Here is a 23,294-nt window from a genome sequence, read left to right on the forward strand (position 1 = left end):
GAATAAAGGAGATGGGAGGTAAAGGGCTGCTGCCACAGGAGTGAGCAGATTGGAGAATGAAACTCCTGCCAGCAAGCCACTGGGGAGCCTGGCAGAGCCCCTGTGCTGAGAAAGGACAATTGGACCAACAGGCTGAAAAGCTTATGGAGACTGTGGGAGGTAAAAAGGAGCTCAGGGGACAGCAGGAGGGGTTGTAGAAGCCCAGTTCTGCCTGTTTGGAAGATGCTGAGCCTTAACCCACTGGAGCGGGCAGTCCTGGTTTCCCCTACCAACCCCTGAGAGACATAAGAACTGAGGTAGTTTCCAGACCCCTGGACACTGAGACCAGCTGACCCCACCATGAAAAAAGAGAAAACCTTTGAGACTCTAGCAACAGGTACTGACTACCTTGCTAGACTGAGTGAACTCTGGTGCAACACCCTACCTGGCCAAAGGGGTCGCTGTTGCAGCAACACATCAGCTGGCATGGTGTGATTGTCCTTCTCGTGTACACATATTTGCACCACCTCTCATCAGGTTAGCACAAGTGTAAGTAGAAGGGTAGCTGTAGCAGCACGCGAATGCAGCAGAGAAACTACCCAAGCTACTATGGCTACACTGCTTTTCTAATTTAGCTTGTGAGAGTATGTGTACATAAACTGGGGAATCACACCTCTAGCTTGTAGTATTGACATTACGCAAAGTGGGTAAGTGTGCACACAAGTGACCGAACGTGGTTATATTGTTGCAGAATTACCTAATTTGCATGTGCACAGGAGACCTGCATCATACCTACCTTTCTGCATCCCTAATACATGAAAAAGCGTACTGTTAAATGGACGATGGCAAGTTGGATTCTAATCAGTTCAACAAATAAATTGAAAGTAGTGTGAGGTATTACCCCAGAATATCCATGACAATTTTTATAGTATAACAATCACATTCTTTTGCTTTTAAAAATCTTTTTCTTTTGCCTGATGCTGTGAAGTCGATCCACATGAACAACAGGGCAAAGATTTAACTAGAACGTGTGAAACAGACTATACACAAAATATTGACAAATGCACAAAGCAAACAGATAAAAATAGAAAAAATGATTCCCAATCTCTTGCAATTATAGTGAAGTAGAGAGAGACAAAAATATGATTTAAGTTGAAAGTGTTCCTTTAAAGTTTAGAAGATCACAAAAATGTTGGCAATTGCTCTGTTCCTTAAGGTTATCTGTACACTACAAACTTTACAGAAGTACAACTGGACCATAGCAGCTTTGCTGCTATGAGGATTCCTATGTAGTCATTCTTTGCCAGCAGAAGAGAGCTCTTCTGCTGGTATAATGATTCCACCCCCCAATAAGCAGCATTAGCTATGTTGGCAGCAGGCTTTCTCCTGCCTACATGGCACTGTCCACACCAGCACTTTTTGTTGGTGAAACTCTTGTTGTTGTTTTTTTCACACCCCTGATCAAGTGCTAGTGTAGGCAAAGTCTAACTGTATATATTGCAATAGTGACTTCCTTTAACAGGTCACAAAATATAGAATAGGCAGTACAGGTTGAACCTCTCTAGTCCTGCACCTTCAGGACCTGACTGGTGACAAACCAGCAAATTTGTTGAACCACAGGAGGGCAGTAATATCTGGCAGCATTACCAGCACTTCCACTGCTTACTGGGCTCTTAGAAGACATTTAGAAATAAATCAGAGCTAAATAACAGCACAGAACACTTGGAGCCAGGACTGGTGGCTGTAAACAAACTTTATGGGACCACAGGCAACTTGGCTACTTCCATGATAAGTGGACATCCAGCTAACTAAAATCATGCTGGACCACAGATGTTGCTGACCGAGAGTGCTGGACTAGAGAAGCTCAACCTGTAATTGAAAATCCTGCTCATGAGCATTTACAACTTTAGAAAACAGCGCAGGTCCTGTCAATTATATTGTATCACAGTTGAGTCAAATCTTGTTTAATCAAAGCTTGATTATCTGGAAAATGGATTTATCCACAAAAAGGGTGTGTTCCTTGATATGCATCAAATATATTGAAAGGATCCTGTCAGTCCAAGACCTTTTCCCATGAGTATTAATAGTAATATATTAGTTACTTATTTGCACTTCCATGGCTAAGTGCCATACTATACTCTGAATGAAAAGCCAGATCCTCAGTGGGTGTAAACTGATGATGCTCCATTGATTTCAACAGATCTAGGAGCTAGGCAGATTTATACCTTTAAGGCTGAGGATCAGGCTTAATTCACATAGCACCATTCTGATGTAGTTCAGCATTCTCCCTATTTTACAGGTGAAGAAATTGAGGCACAGGCAGATTTGTCACCTGATAATTAAGTCCCTTTGAAACCTATAGCCATAAGTTGATTTGCCAAGAGAGACCAAGTTGTCTCCCTCCTAATCCCATCCCTCCCTTGCTGAAAGGACCTGCCTGCATTATGGCATTATCCCCTATCGTGAGAAAGGTGTGGCATAACTCCCTACTGAGTCCGACCATGCCAATCCTTAAGTCAGCTGTGTGGAGAGAGTTCTGTGGAGCAGGACTAGATACTGACTCCCCTGGGCTTAGTGTGCTGTCTTTACTGCGCTCCCGGACAGAACCCTGGTATTTTTCCATCTCGTGTCTTGTTTACTAAAGCAATTGATTGATTTAGCTCTTTGCTAGCAAAATGCATTTGGGAGTAAATAATTGATTGTAATTTCGCCCTAGATCATCTAATGAAGATGCCACTGGTTGGCTTATGCATTTGTTTTCTGTTGAAACTGAGCATCAGTTGATAAGCGACTGTGCAGAAACCTTTTTGGAATAGATTTCTGACTCTGGGATGCATTCAATAAACCCATTAATCATTAGCTGTTCCAGGCAGCCTGGCATGCTTGAGAACAAACATCAGAAGTCTCTTAGGCCTGGATACACTTGAGCACATTAACGGCAGCAGCAAGATGATTGTGAATTAGGGGAGAGAAGGTGCCACTCTATGACAGAACACTGTGAAGCTGTGTCATTGTATCCTCACGTGAGGGAGAGACGGCAAAATGTAGCAGCTTTGTCCTAAGGTTCATTACTAGCAATCCAAGGACAAGACTAGGACTAGAAAAACCGCCTCCACCAAAACTTCACGGTCTCAAAAACATCAGAACCATCCCCTCTCAGAGACTCCCTCCTAGGCCCCTGCTCTGACTCTCAGTTTCTCTTCCTCTCTCTTCAATGGACTCCTTGATCTTTCTCCCACAAGCCCCAATGAACTCTTAGATTCTTGGATTTCCTCTTTTACCCCTGCCCCCCAGCTAGATTCTTGGTTTCTCAGAGACTCCCTTGTACTTTGGATCTTGTTGGACCACTGAATCCAGTTGCCAAGGATCTACTGCAATCCTGCTAAATGTGGTGGCCCCAACCTTGGGCTGTGTCCTTCAAGCAAGCAGGGGGAGCAAAGATGACTTTAAGACCTCAGTGTTTGCCCCGAGGGATACTCTAACTTTTGAATGAATAGCTGAGAGCAGAGCACTCTGGTGATAGCTCCTCCCTTTCCCAGCATGCCCTCTGCCACTCTTTCTGTTTCTCTGGTGTTCTCCTACCCTGGATACTGTGACAAGGGCAATGCAGGGCCAGGCTATGTCTTGACTACAGGCTTCTTGCACAAGATGCTTTTTGTGGAAGAGATCTTCCGCAAAAACTTCTTGTGCAAGAGAGCATCCAGACTGCAAAAATGCATCAAAAAAGTGATGTGCTTTTGCACGAGAGAGCATCCACACTGCCTGGATGTTCTCTCACAAGTAAGTACTGATTGGTATGCACAGAATGGCCACCAGGGCACCTGTGCTTTTTCCTCTTCCCTCTTCTTGCTCCAAAACCCCCTCTTGCCTGTCCCCACACACCTTTTTGCGAAAACTTTTTCAGAAAAAGGAGTTATTCCTCTTAGATTCAGGAATTCCTACACCAGAAAAACCCCTCTGTTCTTTCATTTTACTTGCACAAAAACATGTTTGAGGTGTGGACACTGCGAGCTTTTCTGCAAAAATGGCCGTTTTTGCGCAAAAACTCTGTAGTGTAGACCTAGCCTGAGACACACACACACTTCTCCAAGACGTGTCTTGCACCAAGAGAGTGTATTCACTGAGAACAGTACTGGTAGGCCACTTTAGCTGTCATTTTATGGTGGATCAGGCCACAGCAGAGAGGCAACAGCCTAGTCCAGAATCAGTGACAATAAGTGAGGAGTATTAAGACAGCATCTACCTACTGAAAATACATGCTGTAGTTTACATGGCAAAATGGGGACTGCAGAGCTAACAGAAGTGTCGGGAGCAGCTCTCCCCTCTTTTCACTTATCTGCATTGGCATGTTCAGCACATCTTCTGAAGTGGCCCCAGTGAGGCTCAGGGCATGTAATATCAGCCTTCCTAGGCAATTGCTAGTAAAGGCTAGTACTTTAATGTTGTTGCCTTAGATGGGCTTGATAGGAGGTAGCATAGATAGTATTCATAGAATCACAAGACTGGAAGGGATCTCGAGAAGTCATCTAGTCCAGTCCCCCGCACTCATGGCAGGACCAAGCACCATCTAGACCATCCCTGACATGTCTAACCTGCTCTTAAAAAATCTCCAGTGGTGGAGATTGCACAACTTCCCTAGTCAATTTGTTGAGTATGCTATTGCACTGCCCTGCCCTGGCCACGAGGGCTTTTTGAAACAAATACAGAATCAAGCTGCTCTAATACTTAGAGCAGGTAACTGGAAGTCAGCCAACCTGGGAGTTCTCACCCCTGCTCCAGCGCTGGTGCCCTATGCGATATTAGTTGAGACGTGTCACCACTCTGTACTTTAGTTTCCCTCTTTGTAAAATGGAAATAATACATACCTCACCAGAGCACGAGGAACACTGATCAACTAATAATAGTGAAGTGCATTGAGAACTGTAGATGGAAGGGGCTATAGAGCGCTAATTATAATGTTATGTTGAGTTATTAATTATTAATATTAATAACATAATAAACAGAAGTCACCCCAGGGTTTTCCAGGAATGGGTTGTTTTCCCCCTTCCTTCCTTTGCTTCTTCTCCAGCCTTAGGGCACAGCTGCGCTCTTCTATCTCAATGGTAGAACCTCTCTAGACTTCTGGCATGTGCCAGCTGGCTACTCTCTGATTGGCTGAGAGGAGTTCTTTTCATATGTCAGCCAGCCTAAACTAAGCCCAAGGTGACAATTTAAAATCACATGATCAATTCATAAGGAAGCTGAGTAACACTGACAGATGCCTCCTTGAATGATGTTAAAGCTTTGAAACACAGTCCCAAGCCTCAGATGGAGTTAGCATAGCCGGGATTTCAGAGGAAAGCATTTAGCACATCGGGGGCATCACCATTGTGACCCACTGGTGACCCTCTCTGCTCTATCCAGCCCCATGCTCCTTTCCTTTCACCTCCACCCCCTGCTGCTAACAGACACAATTCCACTACTTTGTAACAGTCTGCAGTCACATCCCATCTGTGCTGGGCATTCAGCTTGTAGGGTGACCGCTTCTGGACAGTCTGCTGCCTTTACATCTGGTATACTTTAAGGGGACTCTAATGGTTTAGAGCTATGCCAGAATGCTCTGCACGAATCCAGTAGTGGATCATCTGAGAGTTGAAGCTTGTACTCAGCTGTGTACCAACATTCCCTCTATTTTTTCCATCAATGTATGAAATAAATTTTGTTATGTGCACCAAATTTTGTGCAGATATGCACCACCAGTGGAAACACATGCAATCAGCTCTGGGCACTCTGCTAATCAGCTGGGCAGCATTTGAATCTCTCCTGGGTAGCCACTTAAGCACACAACTTACAAGGAACAGTGCTGTATACTTGTCTTGACCTGGTCCATTAAGGATTTGAGGGAAGATAAACCGATGGAGTGAAGTGATCTGAATAAGGAATGAATAAGATAAAGAACCCACATGGGCTTTGGCCTGAATTTCAAGCCAAACTGTCTTGGAGACTCAGAAGTGTTCAAAATTCTCTTTATTTTTTCTTTTCTTGCACCTTTTCAGCACTAGGGCTGAAAGTGAAAGTGCCATAATGCCACAAGAGGGGCAGGTCTCAGACTGTCTGATATTTTTTAATTGACTTCAGCTAAGGTTGTGAGTGATCATAAGTTCCAAAATATCAGGCCTATGGAGTTTCTGGTCAATTAAATGTAACAAGAACCAGTTTTCTTAAGATTTCTCACCAGATTTTCAAATAGTTCAGAGGGAGCTTTGAACATTTACTCCCTTCTCTGAGCTTAAATCAGTCTCTGTAACAGATAACTGAAGCACAGATAACACCATGCTGATTTTTAAAAAGGTTCCAGAAGCAATCCCGGCATTTACAACCTGATAAGCCTACCTTCGGTATGAAACAAACTGGTTAAAACTATAGTAAAGAGCAAAATTATCAGACACATGGATGAACATGATGTGATGGGGAAGAAGTCAACATGGCTTTTGTAAAGAAAAATCATGTCTTAGTAATCTACTAGAATTCTTTGAGGGGATCAGCAAACTCGTGGAGAAGGGTGGCCCTCTGCACGCAATATACTTGGAGTTGCACAAAGCCATTGACAAGGAACCTCACCCAGGGCTCTTATGCAAAATAAGTTGTCGGGAATAAGAGGGAAAGTACTTTCATGGATCAGTAACTATTTAATGATAGAAAATAAAGGGTAGGAATAAGTGGTCAGTTTTCACAATGGAGAGAGTTAAATAGTGGGGTCCCTCAAAGACCTGTTAAGGGATCCAGTGCTGTTCAATATATTCAGAAATTATCTGGAAAAGTGGGTAAACAGCTGGGGGCAAACTTTGCAGATGATAGAAAATTACTCAAGATTTCAAAGCTGACTCAGAATTACAAAGGGATTTTTCTATGCTGGGTGACTGGGCAACAAAAGGCAGATGAAATTTGGTGCTGAAAAATACAAAGTAAGGCACATTGGAAAGCAATCCCAACTAAACCTACAAAACGATGGGGTCTAAATTAGCTGTTACTACTTCAGAATGAGATCTTTGTGTCATTATGGATAATCCTCTGAAATCATTCGCTCAAAGGGCAGCAGCAGTGAGAAAAGCTAATGGATTGTTAGGGGCCATTAGGAAAAGGATACAACAAAAAGAAAAGATCATAATACGGATAGAGTTAAAACTTTGTTTTCCTGCATGCAGGGCAGGGGTGGGCAATAATTTTCACCGGTAGCCACTTCAGAAATTTTTGAAGTGGCCACGGGCCACCATGGAAGCGACAGGGCCTCAGGTGGAAGAGGTGGGGCCAGGACACTTCCATGCTTCCCCACCCACAGACCCTGACTGATCTGGGGGCGGGGGAGCATGTGAAGTCTTTGCCCCCACCTCCTGCAGAAAGAACTGCCAGGTGATCTGAACAGCTGGTGGTTACCTCTAGGTACTCGTGCCCCTGGTGGTGGGAGGAGACTTTGTGCGCTTCCCCTCACCCCCAGGCCCTGATTGGCCCGGGGGGCGGGGAAGTGGGGGAATGCACAAAGTCTCTCATTCCCTGTCCTCTGGTGCGTGTTGCTTAGAGTCAACCACCAGGATTGATTCTAAGTGCCACGCACTCCCCCATCCCTAGGCCTTGGCTGGCCTGGCAGTGGGGGAGTGGCAGAAACTCCGCGGGCTGGATCAACCTGCTTGGCAGCCCACAGAGACCCTTTTGCCCCCCACTAATGTAAGGGGAATGGAGGTGCCCATTAATCAAAAATTCTGTTAATTAAGATATCTCAGAGGGCTAGCCATCTTAGTTTGAAAATTAAAACCAATGAGTGGTCCTGTGGCACCTTAAAGACTAATAGAAATATATAGAATCATGAGCTTTCATGGGCAAAACCCACTTCTTCAGCTGAATTGGAGTATAACTAAGAGTTATACTTACCAGTTTTCAAAGAGTTAGAATACAACAAACTGAATGACATACAAAGTAGTATACAGGTGCTCTCCAACCCAAGAGTAGTACTGCACTGCAGAGCAGTTGGTTTCTTGAAGCACTTAGATATAGACAGGTGAAGTTCTGTATATAGTAGATCAGGGGTTCCCAAACTTTTTGACACGGGGACCAGTAAATCCATTCACGAGATTTTGGAGAACTGGTAACATTCATTTGCATATTTGCATATTCATTAAGCAAATTACAAATATGCAAATACGGCGGTTTTGGTCCTCCCAAAGCCCCCAGAGCCAGCTTTGCTAAAGCTTTTGATACGGCCACCCACAATATTCTTACCAGCAAGTTAAGGGAATATGGATTGGAAAAATGGACTGTAATCCAATAAAACCCTGCACCACCACATCATGTATTGAAAAGGGGCTCATTTATTTTCAGAAATCTGAGACCATCTTTGGAATTTTTTATCCATATTCTCATTCAGGATGGTGAATGCAACCAGGTTCTCTCCATTCTGACACATTGTAGTGCCTTTAAACCTCACTGTCAGCAGTGGGGATATTTAAAAGGCACTGCTTTTACATTTTTATTCAGGATCTGCATGCGCCCTGAACTGTCCTGCTCACTGTTGGCCGATTCTTCCGCCCCCCCCCCGCCCCACCCCCGCTGTCCCTGCCAGCCGATTCTCTCCCGATCTCTCCTGGCAAGCCCTGCTGCCCTACGAGCTGGTTCTCCCCCCAACCCCCGCGATCTCCTCTGGCCCAGCCCCACTGCTCTCGCCCCCCCAGCCAGCCCTGCTTCTGCCAGCTAGTTCTCCCCCGGCGGTCTCCCCTGGCCAGCCCCACTGCCTCCCCCACCCCCGGCTAGCCCTGCTTCTGCCAGCCAGTCATCTCCCCTCCCCCCCCCCCGATCTCCACTTTCTTTGGTGATTCAGAATGCCTTGCAGTGCCTCAGGGCCCTCTATATCAAGCTCAATTATCATGAATAACCAGGATCAAAAAAAGAATTAGATGAGTTCAAGGAGGGTAGGTCCATCTATGGCTAATAGCCACAATGGTCAGGGATTCAACCTTATGCTCTGGGTGTTCCTAAACATCTGGCTGCCAGAAGCTAGGACTGGATGACAGGATAGATTATTCAAGAATTGCCCTGTACTGTTCATTGCATCTGGTTCCAGCCACTGTCAGAAGACAGGATATGGGGCTAGATGGACCATTGACCTGACCCCCGCTGGCCATTGCTATGCTCTCGTGCTCTTCCATTACCAATCCAATCCTTAAGAAAGGAGGCGTGGGTGATGATGACTTTGAAACTGGTTCTTATTGCCCCTCTGCTCATCACGGTTTCAAACTGGTTGAGGATTTTCTATTGTGATTCTGCCTTATAAAGCTGCTTATGAAGGGCTTGCTTCTATTGCATTACAAGGACTAGTAGATGAGAGCCTTGATGCAGGCATCCTTGTTCTAGCAGCCGTATCCATCACCCGGTCCATATTACTAAATGGGAGGGTGCTGCTATTTCCAAGGGAGATATGTATATGGGTTTGGGGCGGGTAGCAGCATAGAAAGGAGCTCCTAATGTAAACAAAGCTGGGACTCATTGGAATGGTACATTTTTCTTAATGAGCAACCTAATTGAAACCAATGGGGCTACTTCTGTGGTAAGGTAATAAATATGCTGTAAATCAGTGGGGACCCAGAGTAACGAGCTCTGTGTGTGTGTGTGTGTGCGTGCGCGCGCGTGCACACACATTCACATGTGCAAAGTTAACTTCCCCCAAAGTGAGGGAAGAACAGGTATTGGATTTGGTCACTGAGGGCTTGATTCTTGGCAGGTGCAGGATTTATTTGGCACACCATTTCCCACACTAGTAGCGTACACACCAGCTGACAGCATGTGCGGTGGAACGTTTGGAATTCAATAGCTGTAGGACGAGACAAACCCTGACAAAGAAAAATAGCTGCCAAAAGGCCCTTTGGGGGCAGTATATGTCTCCAAAATGCATTCTTCTTGCTTGTGTTGAAAACCTGGGCAATTCTTTCTGACAAGCCTGCGGGCAGCCTGTTTACGAAGCCAGCTTTGATTTTTGTTAAGATAGTGGACGCTGGACCTTAGAAGCACAGAAAAGTGAGACCAAATGTAAAGTCTTTGTTGGTTTGGAACTTTCATACAATGTATATTTTCCATCTTAGGTGGCTAAACGCCAAAATCAAACAGAATTTATATGCCCTGGAGCTAAAATCCTCTTGCTGTCTCTTGATACCAAAAGCGGTTATAACTCCTGACTGTAATATGCTGCAATATTGACAGATGAATCTCTCTCTGTCTCCTCCTCCCTTCCTCCCCACAAGGTGGTCTGAAATGTTTACAAACCAAAGTTTCTTTTTTAGGTAATCATTTTCCATTTGATATGTGTGCAACTGAGGGTTCCTTCCTAAGTGGAGTACTTTGCATTTGTCCTTATTAAATTTCATCTTGTTTACTTCAGAACATTTCTCCAGTTTGTCCATATTATTTAGAATTATAGCACTATCCACCAAAGCACTTGCAACCCCTCCCAGCTTGGTATCAGCTGCAAATTTTATAAGTAGATTCTCTGTGTTATTATTTACATCATTGATAAATATATGGAATAGAACTGGACCCAGAACTGATCCCCTACTGGTCTCCACTTGTTATGTCCTCCCAGCATGACTGTGAATCACAGATAACTACTCTCTGGGAATGGTTTGCCAACTACTTTTACACTCACTTTCTCCATCTAGGTTGCATTTCCTTAGTTTGTTTATGAGGAGGTCAGGCGAGACAGTACTAAAACCTTTACTTAAAGTCAAAATCCACAGCATCTGGCTGCTTTCCCTCTATCCACAAAGCTTATTCCCTGTCAAAGGAAGCTATCAGGCTCGTTTGACATAATTTGTTCTTGACAAATCCATGCTGTTACTTTTCACCTTTTCTTCTAGATATTTGCAATTGATTGCTTAACTATTTGCTCCATTATTTTTCTGGGTATAGAAGTTAAGCTTACTGGTCTGTAATTCCCCGGGTTGTCATTATTTCCGTTTTTAAGACAGGCACTATATTTGCCCTTTTCCAGTCTTCTGGAATCTCTCCTATCTTCCATGACTTTTCAAAGATAATAGCTAATGACTCAGGGTACGTCTAGATTACAGGCTTTTTTCGATAGAGGCTTTGTCGACAGATACTGTCGACAAAGCCTCTGTCGAAAAAGAGCATCTAGACTACAGCCAGTTCTGTCGACAGAGAGTCTAGCTGCTCAGTTTTGAAAAAGCACAGTGTGATGCAATAGCACCTTTTTTCGACATAACTGTCGAAAAAAGGCGTTATTCCTCGTAGAATTAGGTTTACCACCATCGACAAAACTGCTGCGTTCTGTTGACTTACTTTCGACAGAACTTGGAGGTAGTGTAGATGCAGGTATAGTTTTGTCAACAAAAGCCGACTTTTGTCAACAAAACCCTGTAGTCTAGACACGCCCTCAGACATCTCCTCAGACACTTACTTAAGTATTCTAGGATACATTTCATCAGGCCCTGGTAACTTGTCTAAATAATTTTTAACTTGTACTTTTCCTATTTTAGCCTCTCTGATCCTACCTCATTTTCACTGGTGTTTGCTATGTTAGATGTCCAATCACCAGCAGGTTTCTTGGTGAAAACCAATAATATTAATGTCTTTTTGAAAAGCTGTCAAGTGTCTTCAGTTGATTTTCCCCTTAGACTGGCTTCCCGTGGGATTATCTACCAACTCCCTGAGTTTGCTGAAGTCTGCCTTTTTGAAATCCAATGTCTTTATTTTGCTGTCCTCAAATCATGATTTAAAGACTTCAATTTACAGAGAATCCACCATTTACACTAGTTCAAACCTGCAAGTGATCTGTGCCCCATTCAGCAGAGGAAGGTAAAAAGCCCCAGGGTCTCTGTCAGTCTGATTAAGGGGGAAATGTCTTCACAACCCCAAATATAGCATCAGTTAGACCCTGAGCATGTGGAATGTGCACCTAATTAACATATACATAGAGACAAGCAATGGGTGAGAGGTGGAGAGAAGGAACCCCACCCACAGAGGGATACATTCCTGGGAGAAAGCTTGCCACAAAAACAGCAAGGGCATTAACGGGACAATAACTACTAGCACACAAGGCTCTGCCTTCTGTAACTATCAGTAAGTCCCATTGAAACCAACAGAAATTCCTCCTGAACAGGAGGGGGAGCACCACCCGGCACAGGCATCTCACAATCATATTACCGTTGTTGTCCATTTGGTGGGCATGAACCAGGTCACCAGCATGCTAGGCACTGTACAGACAGAACAAGGAGGCAATCCCTGTGCCAAAGAACTTACAATGTAAGTAGAAAATGAGAGCCCACAGAGGTCTACGATAAGCAGGTGGAGGGGGTAGGAAACTATAAGGCAACACTGATCAGCATGAATGGCAGTGGTAGCAGCACTCTACAGCTAGCTAATAATCTGTGTGACCACTTTAAACATTTGGGGCTCCTTTCTGCGCATTGACATCAGGGGGAGTTTTGGCATTGAACTATCTGGGAGCTAGATCAGACCCCAGGCGACTAGCAAAATCTCCTACGCATCACGTCCTCCTCCTCTCCCCAGCCACATCAGGGAAGCATCCTATACCACTTGAAGGAGAGGGAACCATTTTACTACTTCTATCGCCCCTTCCCTTCCCTTTGAGTCCTTCTCCTCACAGAGCTCTCCTCAGGACTTGAGATGCTCCCTTTGGCTTATGCAGATGTGGATTCCAAGAATCTGCAGCTATGGTGCCCTCATAGATAGACTGGCCTCGCCCTGCTGGTCATTGGTGTAGTGGTACCAAAGCAGTGGGTGAAATGACATTGCCCCTTCCCTGAATGAGAGGTGGGTAAACTCTGTTCACTCTCGACTGCTCTCCTGCCATGGATGCCAGGGTGATTTTTGCCATTGATTTAAAGGGCACCAGGACCTGGGCCACGTGTGCCACCTCGGAGGATGAAAGGGGGCTAACAACACCGAGTCTGAGTTTGTCCTGGGTTCTCCTCTCTCTCCTTCCAGGAATGGACGTACACATACAACCATCAGGTCCGCCAGCAGCAGCTCTGCTTGTCCGTGCACACCCTCTTCCCAGGCTCCCAGGTGCTGCTGTCCCCCTGCAAAGAAGGGGATGGCAAACAGGTGAGTCTGTGGATGATTTGTTGCTTTCTCTGACCGCCTGGGAGGCTTTAGTCCTCTCTCCTTCCCCAGAGCACGTACCACACCGGCAGTGGCAGTGGGCTCTTCTCCCACATCGTCCCAGCAGCGTATTCTGTGTCCTGAGGATACAGCCGCTAGTGGCAGTGATGCCTCGATTCAGTCCTTGGCCTCTAAGCTGAGTGTGTCGCTGAGTGTGGCACTTAGTCCACTGGCCCGGAGGTCATTGCCCATTAGAAACTCAACCACAGCCAGCAACTCATTTCACCCTGGCTGCCAGTCAGCCACCAAACACTCACATGTCTCAGCAGTTCATGATCAAAGCCCTGAGCGGATATAAAATGTGTATCTGCATCTGTACAGCAAAGATGAGCCGTGGATATCTACACTGACATCCATGCAGACCAATCCCCATGGATGTACCCAAATTTGCAGAATTCTAGCTACAAAATTTGTGTCTGCATCTGCAAAAATGAGCCGCCGATATCTGCATCCACAGCTTCGGATACCTGTGGCTATAAATTTGATATCCGCAGATTTGCAGGGCTCTATTAATGACCTCAGCAGTGTATGAACCACAGAGTAGAGGAGAGAGCCTTTGCTGATGTATTGATTTTTTTTAAACCTGGAACCTAGGAGGAGGCTCCTGCCTAATATGCACACTGCTGACCAAGAAAGACATGGTGTGTCACCAGTCTTCAGTGACGTCAGTGCTCAGTACATCCTATGAGTCAGGCCAATGGAATCGACTACGATTTTCTTGTTTAAATATCTTCTACCAGCTCCTGGTACTTGCTGCTGCCGGGGCTGAGCCATCCGTGTATCAAAGGAGTGATTATTGTTTCACAGCCATTGGTCATGCACTCACTCTTGTCCCTCTTCCCATGTCTCCCTGCACAGCGATGGGGTAAAGTCGGCTCTCGTATTGAGCACATGGCCTCGCGCTTCTGCCTGGACACCGAAATGATGGGCGACACCAACGAGAGTACCGGGGAACTTGTCATCAACCCCTGTGAGAGCACAGCCATGAGTCAGCGCTGGGACATGGTGATGTCCTGACCACCCGAGGTGTCACAAGTGCAGAACCAGCCAGGAGGGCTTCGTCGGAAGCAGCCATGGCCCACAGCAGAGGCTGCTGGGAACTCAGCAGCAGAACCATTGGGCGCCTTTGTTCATTGTGAGGCGGGAGCAGGAGGAAAAAAGAGCTAGGCCAAGGGAGCTCTGGGTTGAAGAAGGGATGTCGGCTGTGGGACCTGCAGTTAGTGGCCTCTTGGGATTATAGGTTCAGCAAGGCAGAACCACACACAGCCAGGCCCTAAACATCTTTCAGGAACACTGAGTCCTGGCTGAGGTCTGAGGATGGCCCTGCTGAAATGCAGCGTGCACAGTATTTATTCTTTTACTGCCAAGATGGAAACTGGAGGAAGATCCTTGGAGGGAAAGTGGAGATCTGTACACAGCAAGACAAGTGTGTAGTTGGCCACAGGGCTGGCAGAAAGGCTGAAGGGTGGAGCAAGAGGATGCTAACATGAGACAAATGTGGTTGCCTTGGGGATGAGTGGAGAATGCCAGGATTACCTGTCTCTGTTCATGGATTTGGATGAGGTGATAGCATGTTCTCATTTGTCTGTAGACTGGCACTTGGTGTGTACTGTACAGAGGGCCCGTGCTGGCATGTGGCCAGAATCAAGATGATGGGGAGGGGGTTCTCACCACTCTGTACTCTCTGTGCTTGGACCCCATCGAGTCTTACCACAGAGGCCAAGCCTGTGAGGGAGCTAAATAGGCAAACCCTTCTGACAATGCAGGGGAACAATACTGTTAGTTCTCCTGCCTGAATGGCCTGAGCCAGCCAAGATCACTGAGTTTTCCCCATTAACCTCAGTACAGGTCTCGTGTTTCAACCCTGGCATCTCTCAAATGATCATACCATGTCACTCCACTAATATTTTGCTACTTGAAGGTAATTGTGCCTTGTGTGCGTTTCCCAATCTGCTTCGTACAATAGCTGGGGCCTGAGGGAATGGGGCTTCCTTCAGCATGGCACAGACTAAGGTAGGGACCTCCCAGAGGGCTTTCATGAAGCGCAGGAGAAAGGAGATCCACCCCAATGTTGCTGCCTCCTAGAATGTGAGCGTTGATGGAAGAATTTGGGATGCCCCCCAGCTGCATCGCTGAGCAGGAAGCCCCAGTTCAGGAGACCCTGGAAGGTTCTCTCTCTGCTGTGGCCATGGGCACTCGTAGGCACTGGGGTGGTGAGATGTGGGGGCTCCAAGAAACAGGCATTGGCTAGAGATAAAATGCCAAGATGATGTTTGTGCAGGGCTGAGGGGATTAAGTGGAGACCTCAGGACGTGATGTGGACGGGAAACAGTCCTTTCTGACCTGGCCTTTGGGCTAGGTCTCTGCACAGAAAAAGGGATTGGTGGAGCAGGACTTTCCAACAGGATGGAAATCACCAAGGCAGTCTATATAGGGCCTTGCACAGCTGGGTACAATGCAGGGTGGGACTTTCAAGAGGGCCTGAGGCACTTGTAAACCAGTGAGGTTTGAGCTCCTGAGTCATGTAAGCGGTTACAAAAATCCCGTCCTCTGGCCAATTTCAAACCTGTGACCTGGAGGTGGAACATCCTCTTACCAAGTTTGCCTGGCCTCCCTTGATGAATATAGTGCTAGGGATTGGATTGCTCAGACGCCCTGGGCTTACAGTGTAGCACCACCATAACTGTTTTTATTTTCAAATCATCCCGGTTTATAAAATGCTTTTCCAGCTGCAGTAAAGCAGGTTATTAATCTGATGAAGCCACTATGCTGTGATCCTCCAGGACCTGCCTTGTGAAAGAGTTCAAGGAAGCCATCATGTCACAGCAATGCACGGCACCATTTTCATTTCTCAGCTTTCTGATAGGAAAACAAGACAACTACAAATAGAGCGGGGCGGGGTGGGGAGGAGGGAGAAAACTCAGGCCCAATTCACAAAGCAGTCAGTGAACTTGCTGGTTGCCTTATTTCATTGAGCCAATGACTTTAGTCACTGCAAATGACAGGCAGGCTGGAATAAGTCACTGTCTAATAGTGATGGGAGGTCCCAAGTGGTAAAGTAGCTCCCAAAAGTTTGGAGGTTACCTTAAATGTACCTGTGTTGTGTTTGCCCTGTGATACCCTGATGCTGCATTGTTTCTGATTCCTCCAAAATAAGCAGACAAAATGCCATTCTGGAAAGAACTGCTGCTATTCTCCAGCATCCTCCGGGCAATTGATGGACGGCTCGACTTTGGGTTCTAAATCTGGAGTTCTCTGCTTTAGCAGGTTTGCTCTTGGCTGCCCAGAACTGTGTGAAGAAACTATTGTGGTGCATCTAGCAATCACTTCCTCTCCTGGGGTTCAAAACATCCCTGTTGCTGATGGCCAAAACCAGTGTTCTAGACAACCACCGCTGTTCAGCAGAAAATCAAAGTGCTACCTCACTGCATACATGTACATGTGCATTTGTGCGTGTCTGTTGACATGTCGGTACATATGTGTGTGTGCCTCTGCATTTGTGTGTAGATGTGACGGGCATTTCACATGCATGTGTGTGCAGGTATGTAGATGTGTGTTCGAAGAAGGTCTTAGTTCAAACTCACTTCATTTCCCTGATGTGGTAAGGTAGAGCTGGATACTACTCTTGAGGCCTAACCCTCTGGGCCAAGTCAAGTTTGTAGAAGGCTTTACTTGCAGTAAGACTGCTGTGAGATGGTTGGAGGCATGAGACAAAGAGCATAATAAAGGCAGGGTCTGCATCCCTGGTAACCATGGAGCTGTACCACACAGGTGCTCCATCAGGGACTTGCAAGGAGGCTCAGGGGCACAGAAAAGCTGAATGTAGGTGTGCTGAGTGGCTGTGAAAAATGACAGTATCATCATTGTATCAGCCAGCCCTCCATCCACGTAGTGCAGGCTGGACAGCTGCTAATTGTGTAGCATACCTGAGGCTGCAGAAACACTCCCATGCCTACCATGCAGCCCTTTGTCTGAAGCCTGTTTCGTGGCCCTGCCAGTGAGATCAGCCATCTGATCAGCAACATACTTAAAACAGTGTGGGGTGTCAGCTTGCCTCTCATGAATCTCAGTAGGAGCATGCCACTATCCACCAGTTTGCAAATGTTTTCTTTCCTGCGCTCACAAAATGCCTTGTTTTGAGTGTCAGTAGAAAGTAAGACTGGTGAAATCCAACGTAGCCTACAGGTTTAATTATCTGATTAAAACAGTCTGGAAATAGATTCACTTACTTTTTTAATGTTTGAGTTTTCCCTTAGTATTGATTATAATTCTACCGGCCATAAACTGGGAGCCCTTTGACAGGATGTCTAGATAGGCTCTAGTATTTACACTTTGGTGCTCTCTGCAGCAATGCTATTTGGCCAATTTTACACTGATCGAGAAAGAGAAGCTATGGTTCTAATCCTGGCTGGGTGTGTGGCCTGTGGGTAAGTCACTTGTCCTTGTGCCTGAGTGAAAGCCATCTGGAAAACTGGATCCAAAGCAGGAAACTCAGAGAAAGACCTGTCTTTTGCTGCTTTTCAAATGAGCTACCCTGGCTGAATGTTTAACAATATAATTACGAAAGATATTGCTGTCCTAATGAGAGCTACTCTGAAAGATTTTGTGAATTGGGGGGGAAAACCCAAAACTATAATTTGGTTCACTTGATTTCAGGCCAGTTTACCTTCACTTTCTATTGCTAGCATAGTTGTTAAGTTTAAGGCCAAGAGCAATGGCTTAAACACCAAATTTTACTCAGTTCTTGAGGAAAATAAATGGGAAATGAATTTATAATTTAGAAGTTAAGGGACCACACTAGAACTCTGATCTGAATATTTATGATTATCCAGTCATGGAAAAGACCTAACAAGGAGTGAAAAGGTGGTCTAGAATAAAGAGCCTAGGTATCAAAGTGCTGAGTTCTAATCCTGGTTCTTTAACTAATTGCAGTACTGGGGTCTGTGCTGCTTCAGTTTCCCCATCTGTAAAAGAGGACGAATATATGCCTATCTCACACAGGTTTTGTGTGACTTAGTTAATGAATGTAAAATGCGTTGAACTGGTAGGCTGTGTCTAGACTGGCCAGTTTTTCCAGAAAATCAGCCGCTTTTCCGGAAAAACTTGCCAGCTGTCTACATTGGCTGCTTGAATTTCCGCAAAAGCACTGACTTCCTACTGTAAGAAATCAGTGCTTCTTGCAGAAATACTATGCTGCTGACGTTCAGGCAAAAGTCCTTTTGTGCAAAACTTTTGCACAAAAGGGCCAGTGTAGACAGCTCAGATTTGTTTTCCACAAAAAAGCCCCAATCGCGAAAATGGCGATCGGGGCTTTTTTGCGGAAAAGTGAGTCTAGATTGGCCACGGATGCTTTTCCGCAAAAAGTGCTTTTGCAGAAACGTGTCCTTGCCAGTCTAGATGCTCTTTTCTGAAAATGCTTTTAACGGAAAAGTTTTCCGTTAAAAGCATTTCCGGAAAATCATGCCAGTCTAGACGTAGCCGTAGAGTGCTATTATTTATTATACCATATGTTGGTACCCATCCCCTTGTCCAGCACACCGAAAACAGCACGAGCAACATTCAAAGCTCATGTATGCTTATATCTTGAGCTAAGGAGCTAACAGACTCACATCCTATAGACTGAAAAACCTCTGGCCACAGGGCTTATAAAGAGGGATTTAGCCAAGTACATGGCGCTCCCTGGAAGTCCTCCCCCCCTCCCAGCCAAATGCCCTCATTGCCTGCCTCTGGAAGTAGCCCAAGTTACAATAGAAATGGACTCCTGTCTCCTTTCAGAATTAACCTGTACCACTCATATTTGGGGCATTGAATATTCAGGCATCAAACTTCAGGAAGTAGTCATAGAAATTATAAAGAAAACTATCCTGATAAATTCAGGAAAATCATGAAAGGCTAAAGATAAAGGTCACTTTACAACTAGAAAAAGAAGCTGAAGCTTATTATTCTTTCTTACTTATTTTCTCAGCTCTAGTGTCAGTGTTCTGTAATGTTTTATCCATCACCTGGTGGGGTAATTAATACTGGAACTTGTATAGGTAGGATAAATTAGTGATACTCATATAGAGGCTTGAGAGCCACAAGTGGGTCTTTTCATCCATGCTATTAAAACACTCTGTGATTTAATTTAATTAATTTAATTTATACATTAATTTTACCAATCAGGATGGTTTTACTATGTTAGAAGCCGTTTGTAGAGTACTTGGTTAATCAGATATGGTAAATGAAACAATAAAGTCACACTACAATGGCTCTTTGGGATAATAATAATTGCTAGTTTGGCTCTTGAACCCCTCAGGTCTGAGTAGCATGGATTAAACTGAAACCCAAGGAGCCAAAGTTAATAGAGTGATTGGCTAGAGTGCCAAAGAACCATTTAAGAGTAAAACTTTGGCACAGCTGATGGTTTGCACCTGTTCTCTAACTGAGTCTAATTAAAAGCTGGGTTGGTCTGAGAACAGAGCTGATCTTGAGCTGCTGGGAAGTTTGCTGGTAAGATTGTTGCTTTTTCTTAATAGTGGCTTTGTAGTTAACCCTGTTAAGAAAATCCAACCTGTTGCTTTGTGGCTGACCAAAAAAAAAAAAAAAAAAATGGTCCCCATTACAAGATGCATTTAACACCCTCTCCCCATCCCTCCACCAAACACACACCTGATTTGTGTATGTGTGTCCATGATAACTAATGTCCCCATATGTAATATAACCATGTATTAGATTAATCTAAAATATGTTCATGCAACTGTATCTGAATCTATCTGTGCCAAAAAGTAAGTACACACTTCATATGTGATGTGAAATGTGTATTTAAAGGGAGGCCAGAACCAGTTACTTCTGGTCCCAGAAATAGTTTCTGAAACCCTAAGACCAACAGAAATGCGGGTTTGGTTGTTTTATTTTATTTTTTGCAAAAAGGGGGAATAATTCAGTGGAAGCAGTTGTTCAGTTATGCTCTAAAAACCTCCTGCTAGTGTCTTTGCAGCCCAAACATTGTAGTCTTGAGCTAGGGTATGAAAGCTTAAAAGTGGAATTGGTTACGATCAGAAGGGAACAGACTAGTTCCAACTGAGATATGCAAGAAATGTACAACCCACAGCAAAACAAAATGTGTTAAAAATGGCTGTTTTAATCATTGCAATAACAGTTCAAGGGTTTGTTTTCTTTTTACATGTAGCATTTCACCTACCGGAATTATTTTCACACTTATTAGTTCACAAGCTTTCCATCTGCTCAGTCGCTATCTGGCCTTCATCTATCCTGAACTCCCGTACTTACATAAGTGATTGGCAGCTCATTACAGATGAGTGAAACTCAGCGATTTGTGTTGGCAGAGCTGTAACCATTTCAGGTGTCACTCTCAGGAGAACAAGGGGTATCTTGATTGCCTCAGTCTCCTGCGTGGGCAGATAGGGTCAGCCAAAGTCTGTCCTTGTAGCTATGGATTGAAATCACTCTCACCTGAAACCAAAATTTAGTTCTATTTTAGCCCTCCCACAGTTAAAATGAACTTGGCCCAAGTTCCAGGTTTGTAATGAAACTCCAATTCTACTTGGCTTGTGGGTTTGCAAAGAAAGTGTCACATGGCTTCCCTGCAATATCTGTGTTCTTAAAAGTACAGTATATTTGCAATGTGCTTTAATCATGCATTACTGGACATGCTGCAAACAGACACCGGCCAATGAGTCATAGCCCTTAGGTGCCTCTTTGTATAATGTGGCTCCTCATCCCAGCTTTGCAGAAATGAGCCAATCCTGTTTCAAGGTCAGTTTCCAGTATCTTTAATAATGCATTTTATTTTTTTGCACTAATTCTTATAATACGGTTAAATCTGTATTAGGAGCTCTTATGCTCATGGCCTACACTTCTGTAATAGATGCCATTCTGCTAAAGAAGGGATTGTATCACTGGGCTTCTGGTCTGTTTTCTCTAGCAAAGAATCCTTGGTTGGGTGTTTGTTTGTTTTTTAAGTGCTGAGTCAACCCAAGAACACATGTATAGTCATTCCCTCAAGCAAGAGCCTCCTTAACATAGCCCTGACTCAGGCCAAGCTAGTGCCACTAAGAGTCTGGTACACACACTGCTGGACTCCCTCATGTCAGTTTCACTTCAGTGCCCTTTGTTGATTTCAGTTGTGTGCAGCCATCATTAACCAGCTGGGATTGGAGTAGTATTAGACCGGAGAGAGACTCAGTGAGCATCACCGTTCTCCCACGCTCCTTTCATAGCAACCCACGAGCCCATTAGATAGGGAGGCAGGCTTGCAAACAAGAGGAATGAGACAGGGCCCTGATTAACTGTTCCTCTGCTCAACACATCACAGTGGTGGCAAAATGTCTACATTGTGTGAAAGCTAGTATGCGGGGCTACTTACACACCGGTGGTCTATGGCCCCATAATGCTTGTAAAGTGCAGCTGGGAAGGGCTGGGCACTCACTGGGAGGTAGGGGAAGGGTTTGATAGGTGGAGGAGTGTCAGTGGGAAACATAGGCAGCGGAGAGGGATCTTTAGATCTGGTCTTCTGTATCCCATGCAACAACAGAATTGGGCCTCTGGGGGAGGAGCCAGAGCAGGGAGGGAATTGCAGATGGGTTGGGAAGTTGTGGAAGGACCAAGCAGGGAGGAGGAGATGGACTAAGAGGTCTTTGGAAGAGGTGAGTGTGGCACTTCACACCTGAGCATGTCTTCACACAGCTGGTAAGTGCTGTGTGGCAGGGATTGCATTTCCTGTTTCAGTCTAGCACCCCGCACCATGGGGCTTTGATTCTGAGTGGGCCCTATGTGGAAATTAAACGGGAGCAAGAGCCTTTCTCTGCAGGTGAACTGGCTGCCTCGTGTACCGCTGTGGGTGTTAAACCCATCTGGGTTGCTCCTTGATCTGAGCACAGCACGTGTGTGAACGTGCACTTTACACAACCAGGCTACGCAGCTCTGCATTCCCACCGCTTAGCACGTTTGCAACGGCTCTTTAGCTTGAAAGATCACAGCCATTGTAACCTGAAATTGATTTTTCCTTTGCGGAGGGATGTTTGAAGCAAAAACCAATTTGGTTTGTATAAAGTACATTAGCTCTAAGAAGATATCCCTCAGAGTGCACGAGATCACCTTTGAAACTGTTTTCACCCTCGCATGAATAACAAGTTGCACAATAAAGGGAATTTCTTACAGCTGATCTGATCTCTACCCATCCATGAGCTGACTCTGAAATGAGACGCGTCTATTTGCTCTGATTCAGAACTTGTGTGTCATATTTCCTGATCTCGTTACAAAGACTCCCGATGACTGGTGTCACAACCCAGAGGATATACAGGTTTAGCCATAGCAAGCTGTTGAGACAAGTACAACTCTGTAGCCTCTTGTCACGATTGGACGCCTGTGTTGTATTTAGAGTGAGACCATGAGTGGATCCAGGAAGCTCAATCTAGATTGCTAGAAATCATTAAAAACTCTAATGCAGCAGCTAAGGAGGGGCATGTGCACACCCTGCTCTTCTCCCACTTGGATTTGTGCAAACTTCTCCTGTCCTTCCCTTTTCCCTCCTCTAACCTGTCCAAAAGGCTGCTGCTAAAGTCATCTTTCTCCTCCCGTCCCCTTCCAATCCCTCCATTGGCTTCCGAGATTTTAACATCTAATTCAACCTGCTTGACCGTGCATGTCTCTGCACAACATGGCCCCATCTATCTCTGTTCTCACCCCTTGCTTTTCATTCTCTTATCTCATTCCTCCAGCTTTCTTCTTGTTCCACTCAGCTTTGTAGTTTCTTTCGTGCTATCTCCGCCATGTGGAATGATCCTTGTCTTCATCCACCAAGTGAGCACCCCCTCCTCTAGCAGTCCCTTGTCTTCAAGCAGGCCTTCCTCCCTTGAGCCCCTCATACCTGCACACAGCCTCTCCCGATTCCTTCTGCCCTGTGTCTTGTCTTATTTGTCTCATTTTGGCTGTAAAACCTGGGAGGGCAAGGAATGTGTGGCTTTAGTCTGTGTACACTGCACTTAAAATGTACTGACACACAAACTTTTAATAAATAATGGCCCTTGTCAACAGCTGTTGGAAAGATCCAGTGTCTAGGAGAGTGAAGAAATATTTAGGATAGTTCAAATGCAGGCCCACAGATGTGGTGGGAAGGGAGGAGAGGCCAAGGGAGGCAACTGTCCTGGGGG

At 45.2% G+C, this 23,294-nt stretch overlaps 1 protein-coding gene across 2 annotated transcripts in view; it reads left to right on the top strand.

Moving 5' to 3' along the window:
• GALNT14 (polypeptide N-acetylgalactosaminyltransferase 14) overlaps positions 1 to 22,306 on the top strand; it is a 214,770-nt gene extending 192,464 nt beyond the window's left edge. For both annotated transcript variants that reach the window (XM_075925330.2, XM_006118082.5), the window contains 2 exons: positions 12,967 to 13,086; positions 14,002 to 22,306. In XM_075925330.2, coding sequence (XP_075781445.2) covers positions 12,967 to 13,086; positions 14,002 to 14,160 — 279 coding nt within the window. In that variant the 3' untranslated portion in view covers positions 14,161 to 22,306. The remainder of the gene's footprint in view (positions 1 to 12,966; positions 13,087 to 14,001) is intronic.
• The last annotated feature ends 988 nt before the right edge of the window (positions 22,307 to 23,294 follow it).

Source organism: Pelodiscus sinensis, chromosome 3 (assembly GCF_052426305.1).
Source record: "Pelodiscus sinensis isolate ZL-2025 chromosome 3, ASM5242630v1, whole genome shotgun sequence".
NCBI classification, from domain to species: Eukaryota; Metazoa; Chordata; order Testudines; family Trionychidae; genus Pelodiscus; species Pelodiscus sinensis.